An 8,458-nucleotide genomic window follows, 5' to 3' on the forward strand; every position below is an offset into this window, starting at 1 on the left:
TGGACTAGCCCATTTCTAATCATCTGTGTGTAGCACCCCAAGGTGCGCTTACCGGGAAGATTCTAGCCTACGTCCAACCTGGGTCGGAGCTTCATCGCGTGTGCCTCAGAGAGCAGAGCTCTCACCTCTGCCCGCAAGAGTGGAGCATCTCGTGTCTCTCCGAGGCATCTGCCCCTGAGAGGAGAGCTGTCGAGTCTCTGAGCTCACTTCCTCTTCCTCCCAGCGTCTGCTCCTCCCACCTATGTTCTAACCTATCAGGGCAAGCAGCTTCTTTATTTAATTAACCAATGACATTCCTCCATCAACATTTGTAAATTATCTATCCAAAATACAATCACCCATGAAAACATTTTTAAGGCAATGAAATGCAAAAAAGAAATGAATCGATAGATGCTTTCTGGTATCAAAATGATCTCCAGAATATGAAGTTACGCAAACATCCATAAGGAAGAGAAAACATTCATTAAACTAACCTAACCCCAAATCTTCTGTACATCTGTGGCAAGTCAAAGTCAGAACCTCATTAATAAACAATCAAATTCATTGTCTATATTCTGATTTTTCAGCAACACTCCTCTCAGTCACAGGACCCAATAGTGTGTCCCGGCATCTACTTATACACATCTACATCATGGAGATGTCCCAACGTTCTGAGACATTTCTAATATTTAATTCTAGTAAATAAAGAATGGGATGTTTCTAACAACCACACACTTAAAGTCAAGCATCTATGTAGTGAGAAAGATAATTTTGCCTTAAATTTTAAAACACATTTACAAGTCATCTCTATCTGACGTTCTCGCTTCCTCCCTGTCTCAGAAATCCTTGGTGTTCGTGGATTCCAGGGACAGCATAATGGAGGTGGCAATGTCACCATCTGACTCCAGTAATACTTTCCTTTTTTGTGTTTATCACGAATCCACAGTTCAGTCACAAGTGAATGCAACTCTCCACCAGAGGGAGAGAAGGGAAGGGACGGAGCACAAGCTGCCATCTGCTTTCCTCCCCCAGCATCCCTGGAAATGAAGACGGGGTGGGAGTCTCTCCTAGAAATGAGAGCAAAGTGTTCCTCATACTTGGCCCACTGACGTGTCTTTCTGCAACATTAGGCCCTGGCAGATGAGACAGCCGCAGAGGCACAGTGCGATAGTGGCATGGACCCCAACTGCGGGATTCAGCAGTAGCAGAAGGGGCCTGTTCAGGTCTAAAGGTGTCTGGTGCCCTGTATGGGGATGAGCTTTGCTCTCAGTACCCTACAGACATCATCATGTTTTGTTGCCTCACAGGCCCCCAGCATTCATTTGTTTAGGCACTGGCAATCACACCCCTCAGTATTCATCAGACAAGGTACTTACAGTTGCATGACCAAGTACAGGTGATTCGGACTTTCATAAATATCTTCCAGGGCAACAATGTTTTCATGTTTAATCCTAAAAGTAAAAAAAGCACACACACAATGGTAAGGACAATTATACTTGAAAAAAAAAAAGGTCATGACAGGGAACAAAAGTGATATGATAGAACCCCAATTCCTTGATAAGACGCTGAAGACTTTCCACCACATTGTTCCAAATATATTTCTCAACTCCTTACTCCCTAGGTCCCTTCTCTTCATCATTCTCAAGGCCTTAGGAGCCCACAGCTGGTAACACTGCACTGAATGCTGCTGCTGAACATGTTGTATGCCATGGACCAAATCTCTCACTACTGTATTTTCTCACATAGCTGCATGTCAAATGGCTGAACTTCCTGGGTAGCACACAACTGCTTTCCACTGTCTCAATGCAGGGACTACAGACAAATCTAAAGAGCCACCTATGTGTGGGTCCATCCCTCCTAACAGCCAGTATGCCCCATGGTCATGTTCATGAATCCAGTGCAGGCAAAGGAAAACCAGGCTGACCACCTCACTGGAGTTCACACTTATCTTGCCAGCAAACTCAGTTTCCCAAGTGAACTAACTGGGAAAGCTAATTTCATATCAAACTTTAGAAACAATACATGTTCAAATCACCTTGTAGACAAAAGTTTCTGTCCCACCCTGTCCTTCAGTCATTCAATTCCAAAGCAATACAGAGGCTTATATTAATTATAAACTATTTGGCCTATTAGCTCAGGCTTATTATTAACTAGCTTTTACAATTTAAATTAACCCATATTTTTGTCTATGTTTAGCCACATGGACTGGTACCTTTTCTTGGTAAGACATTCTTATCTTGCTTCTTCTGTGTTTGGCTGGTGACTGCATCTCTGCCTTTCGTCTTCCCTGAATTCTCCTAGTGGTTGCCCCACCTATCCTTTCTGCCTGGCTACTGGCCAATCAGCATTTTTATTAAACCAATACAAGTAACGAATCTTTACAGTGTATAAGAGCATTATCCCTCAGCATCACCTGTCTCTGAATAGTCAAATTTCTTTCTCCTGATGTCCTGTTATTCCTGATATTCCTGTTAGAGAATTACAAGGATACTCTCATAACCGAGGATGATCAATAAGTTCTTAAGAGGCAGTCCTTGAATCTTCTGGGGAGTTTGGCACAAATGCCAATTCTCAGGCTCTGACTGGATAATACAAGACCAGGGCAGAGCCCAGCAGTTTTTATTTTAAGACCCCAGACAGTGTGTATACAAAAAGATTTGAGAGACAAGGGGATTAGATCAGTAATTTTAAAATTTAAATGCATAAATAAACCTCTGGGGATCTGATGACAAGGCAGTTTTGATCTAGTGGGTCCAGGGTAGGGACTTAGCATCTATATTTCTCACCCAAATGCAGATGCTGCTGGTTTAGGACCACACCGAGTATCAAAGTCTCCAACAAAGGCAGCTCAAGAAGGAGACAGATTCATTCTAGCTCTTACAACTTGCTACAGAGAGCAGTGTCTGCTCAGAATGTCAAGTTCAATATTTATTTAATGCATATGAGGGAAGAATCATTTCATTCCTCAATGAGCTAATTAGCTCTTACCACATGCCTTTTGCTGACATTCCTGATGAACCACTTAAAGACAAGATGGAGCTTGCAGACTCTTGGGAGCCCCTTGAAAGTAGATTCACACAACTCATTTGTTTCCCCTCTTGTGCCTATAACATATCTGCTTATTAAATATTTGCTTCAAGAATGGGTGGGTGAAATGTAAAGGTCGTTGCCACTCAACAACAAGAAATAACATCCCATATGTATTTGTGAAAATGGCGGGATTGCTTCCCGAGTATCAGATGGCTTCCTCTGCAAAAAGAAAGCTGAAGGGTGAGATGAACAAGAGGGTTCTCTTGATTAGAGTTGGGAGAAGAGAAGATAATTAGCAAAAAGTGGCAATGCTCTGCTTTTATTTCAGCAGCTCTTATTAGTTAACATGGTTGTTTGTGGGAGTTAAAATAATTACACTAAATTCACATTTCACAGGCCTCCCATGCAGGGCGCCTACTTAGCTGTCAGTGTTAGTTACTGTACAAGTGAAGCAAAAGAGTATCAGCAATGAGTTATACCACTATATCAAATAAATCACGCTACCAAAGAAATAGCCAGAACTTAAATGGGGACAACCAAGATCTTGGATATTTGTGGAGTTGTCATTATTGGCTATACATGAAGGAATATGATCAAAGAAAGTGTGTATTGTGTACATTTTTTTCCTTCACAAGAGCATAAATATTTCCACTTAGTCACATTAATTTGGGCTGTCAGGGCTTAGATTTATAGGAAATTGATATGAATGGGATCACATGGAGGGCTGCTAACGAGAATAATGGAGTCACAGTTACCTCCAAATCCTAGAAAATAACACATACTTTTAAAAGTATAAATATGTTCCAGATATTGCACTGTTATGAATATGGAATATAAGTGTCTCTGGGACTCTTATGTTTTGATATGCTGAATCTTATCACACCTGGGCTTAGAAATTGGCACCTATGTTCCTGGCAATTTTTGGAAGTTGAATCAAGAAGGCTGTTTGGGCCCAAGAATTCAGTCATCCAGCAGTTAATAGCCAGTTCACTGGATACAGAGACTCGGCTGTATACAAAGCATTAGCCTAGCAGAAAAGGCAGGCTGTAACAAAGGCCACAAGGCCCAACTTGGGTGTGTAGGGCAAAGAACCTGCTATGTCTTAACTGAGTGTTGATAGGAAATTAATTTTTGTATCCATTGGAGCATTCCAGAGAGGAACCACAGAGGGTAGGGACAAACGAAAATGAAAGAGAATGGCTGAGAAGACATTACGAACTCTCCCCCTCAACTAGTGTTTCAGTGAGTCAAGCAATGGGTCTCTCACTGGGTTTCCTGTATCTGGAAGAATACAAGAAAAAGCAAAAGGTTTTATCTTCAAAAAGCTTGTCTCAGTGGAGCAAGCCATGAACAATTAAGTATTAAACGCCGAACTCTAAAACTCTAGTATTGTATTTAAGGTTACAGAAAGCTGGGTCCTGTGTGGGTCAGAATTAGGGCTATGGTCTTAAGAAAATGATGGGGCTGAGTTGTGTTGCGATGGCTAATGCTTGAATAAGCATACTTGAGTGATTTCAAACAAATCCTAAAATGGCCTCTTCAAGAAAAGTGGTTTAATTAACTTGGAGCTGTTAGAACATGGTGAAAGAAAACACTCTGGCCTCCTACATCTGCCCTTAATCACTAATTCCCCCCTCCAGACTCCTTATGATAGAGACAGACTAAACTTACCAGTTTAAAATTTATAGATTATCTTTACAAAACACCTGACACCTCCCATTTCTGCAGCAATGTCACAATGTCCATTTCTGCCACAAATGTCAACCAGAGCTGAGTCCGCTCTTTCCCTTATTCATTCAACAGATACCTGCTGGGAGTCTGCAGCGGGCCAGGCACAGTCCTTGGCACTAGGAATTTAGTGGTGGACAAGACAATGAAGACGTCTCAGCCCCAGGGAGCACACACAGGCTGCAGCTAAGAAGTCTTCCCAGGGAGCCTGAGAGTCACTGGAAATTAGCATTTATGCCATGAATCATGGGAGCAATAGAGATTAAAGCTACAGTGTCTGCCTGCAGACTGGTGAGGTTCATAATGCCTCCTTCTAGTATTTTATTTTTGTCATTAATCCATCGTCCATCAACAATCTTACAATACAGTTGTTATGTCCACTCCATGGACGTTCATTGGGCCAGACTGTTTTGCAAGCAAAAGTAAGGACCCAGGTGTGAAACACAGTTATCAAGAGCAGGGCATTAGATAATCAATCTGGAAACTATTAGTCAACAAGAGCTAGACGTTATGCATATGCAAATAAATGGTAATGTAAGGTTCCTGCTTTCATAGGCTGAGTAAGTGTTTTCGTATGAGAAGGTAGGGAATCTTAATGATTTCAGTCACTACTGTCTCCCTAGTGTCACAAAAGGGTGTGATAGAGAGTACACTTCATAGACATTTGTTGAAGGAATGAATGAATGAGTGAATGAATGAATGAATGAATGAATGAATGAATGAAAACAAACTCGAGTCCATTAAGCTGCCTACTCACTTTCACTTGCATTTCTACCAAATCACCCAGGCTTAGCCTTTGGAAGTTAAAGTTTTTACCTTTCACCTTTTTTGTTTGTCTTGTTGATGTTGCCATAGTTTCAGCACCTCTGGGGATTGAACCCAGTATCTTGAGCATGCTAGGCAATCGCTCTACCACCGAGCAGCAGCTCCATCCCCAAGCTTCGTTGAACTAAGTCCTTTTGGTATCCATGCAGGGCTTTAGATGGCCCTGGTATTCGAAATCTTGATTCGCTCATCCAATATATTTATCACTTTTCCCAGCTTTGGACCATTTGCTTATCTGCTATGCATCCATGCAGTGCTCTTTTTAAAATTCCTACCTAAAACTCTAAATAGGAGAGTTGTATTCCACAAGAGGCCCCCCACCACGTTAACTGACATTGATCAATGGGCTTTGATTGCCATTTAGTTGCAGACTCCCGAGTACGATCGTTGAACCCATATTTTACCATTTATTCATTAGACAACCAGAAACTTTGCTGAAATGACATTTCTCCACACTCTATGCCATGCAAGACTATTTAAGAAAGAAACTGGGTGTTAGGGAAGATTTGTTCTTAGGAAACCTGCGTTGGCTCCTAGCAACCACTACAGTCTTTACTAAATGATTGCAAACCGTCTGCTTAATTTCCTATTCCAGAATGCTACCGTGCATTGAGGTCCAGTGTCTCAGGGTATTGTAGATCTCAGATTCTACTGTTTTATGTTTACAAAATGTGACAGTATCTCTGACATTGTTTCCCTAAACATCTCAACTATGATTCTTTTGTAATAAGAAATGTCCTCGGCCCACTGGTACATAACAAATCCAAACTTAGCAATGAACCAGTTTCATCATTTTATTTTGAGTCTGCTCACAGAGCTGTCTTATTGCATGATTTGTTGAGCCTCAAGAATGTGTCAAGTATGTGTATTGGCTCTTGTTATGCTGAGAATTGAACCCATGGCCCCCAACCTGCTAAGTAGGTACCTACCCATTCACTTACACCTCCAGGCCCTAGGGATTTTTAAATACTTCATTTAATATCAACAACTTTACAGAGTAAACATTATTTTTTTCATTTTTAAAGCGGGGGGCAAACATATAGGAGGTAAAGTATTCAAAGTGATATAACTCATAATTTGCATTGTTGGGGTTTGATCTAAGCCTATTCTTACAACCAAACCTATATTAAAGCTATTTACGTAACTTTGTATTAACTAAATGTGTTGGATAGATTTTTTTTTTTGTCAATTTAATACAAACTAGTATCATCTGGGAAGATGGACTCTCAAGTGAAAAAAAACAATGCCTCCATTAGATTGGCCTGTGGGCGTATCTGTGGAGCGTTTTCTTGATTACTGATCCAAATGGAAGGACCAGCCTACCGTGGGCAGGTGGATCTGACTGGTATAAACAAGCAGGCTGAGGGAGCCATGAAAAGCAAGTCAGTAAGCAGCATTCCTCCACAGTCTCCGCTTCCACGTCTGCCTCCAGGATTCCACTCCACCTTGCGTTCCTTCACTAACTTCCTTTTTACGAAGGACTGGGATCCAGCATGTAAGTCAAATAAACCCTTCCCCATCCCCCAAGTTGCTTTGTTCATGGCGTTTATCACAGCAACAGGAAGCACAGTATGACCCTAAGTTAGAGCAAATACATCTAAGAGAATATAAAGCCAGAGTTGTCCGTATAAGAGGTATCAGTCTCATCAGTAACAGTGCACTGTACACTCTGAGGGGCGCAGAGATTTGTTAAACCACCTCAACTTCATGAATGCTCTCAAGATAATGGCTGTAAACCTCTTGACTGATGAAATCCCTGTGTATCGAAGAAGAACAGAGAAGATGTGTTCAAAACCAGAAAGAATAGTACAGGGTCTGGAAGTAAAAACTTCACGAACAACTTCTCATGAGCTCCTATCTGCTCCATGAAAATAGAGAGAAAGTGCACAGAGGAGATGGGGATGCAGCTACAGGCCAAGTGGAGGCTGTGACTCTTCTTACTTGGATAGCTAACTTCCATTAAGTCAACACTCAGCTTTTCCAAAGCATGGCCAAGGGGACCTCACACACATGGGGATTGTTCTTTGGAGAGCACCAAACTGCTAAGAAATAGGCATGATTTAAAGTCAATGATGTTGCTGAAGCAAGCTTAGGTGTTAAAGAGGATTTCAATTAATTTTTATCACTAATCTGTGAAGCCCAAGTAAGCACTAGCTGGCCCACCTAGATGCTGAGGGCAAATGCCTTATGCATCTACATTAATGTCTCCATCTCCTCAAACAATAGACAGAAGAGATGCTCAGAGGGTGGGAGACCGAGGCAGAGGGAAAAAAGTTGAATGGGAAAACAGCATATGGGTATTGAAACAGATGTCTGTCCACACTGTAGCTAAAAGCCAAGTAAAAACCCAGAAGAAGCCAAGAGAACATTTTAAAATTAATTCAGGAAAAAAAAAAAAACCACAGTGCCAAACGTACACACAGGCCCTGTTCCAAAGCCCTGAAGCTGGAGGGAACATTAGGACCAAAGGACAGCCATGCTTGCACACAATTTCATATGTCCTGATATCAACATCTTCCCTCCAGACTACTTTTTCACAGTTGGACAAGCCATAAGTTTTGAACTTCATTATAACTGAGGGATGTAACACACACATAAGATAAAAGAGAGAGTTAAGTACTGTTTGGTTCTTTTTTTGCTTTGTTTTGTTTCTCCATTCCATCATGATCTATTGACCTGAAGAAAGAAGAAACCTATGAAAGCAAATTATAAAGAATCTAGGAATCGGAAAGCATAACAAAGTCCCTTCCCTTAGTATCATCCTGCTCTCTACTCAAGTTAAATAAGCCATGTGGGTAAGAGGTGGAAGCAATATATCCAGAAAGAACCATCAGGAACAAAGTATATTGTTAGAAAATGTAAGGTTGGGTTAGTGTTCTATTGCCGCGAAGAGACA

General features: G+C 41.3%; 1 protein-coding gene across 3 annotated transcripts in view; it reads right to left on the reverse strand.

Moving 5' to 3' along the window:
* The window catches only part of Camk1d (calcium/calmodulin dependent protein kinase ID), a 413,808-nt gene that overhangs the window by 162,781 nt on the left and 242,569 nt on the right, over positions 1-8,458 (reverse strand). For all 3 annotated transcript variants that reach the window (XM_013349047.2, XM_005354858.3, XM_005354859.3), the window contains exon 3: positions 1,356-1,430. In XM_013349047.2, coding sequence (XP_013204501.1) covers positions 1,356-1,430 — 75 coding nt within the window. The remainder of the gene's footprint in view (positions 1-1,355; positions 1,431-8,458) is intronic.

Source organism: Microtus ochrogaster, chromosome 16 (genome assembly GCF_000317375.1).
Source record: "Microtus ochrogaster isolate Prairie Vole_2 chromosome 16, MicOch1.0, whole genome shotgun sequence".
NCBI lineage: Eukaryota > Metazoa > Chordata > Mammalia > Rodentia > Cricetidae > Microtus > Microtus ochrogaster.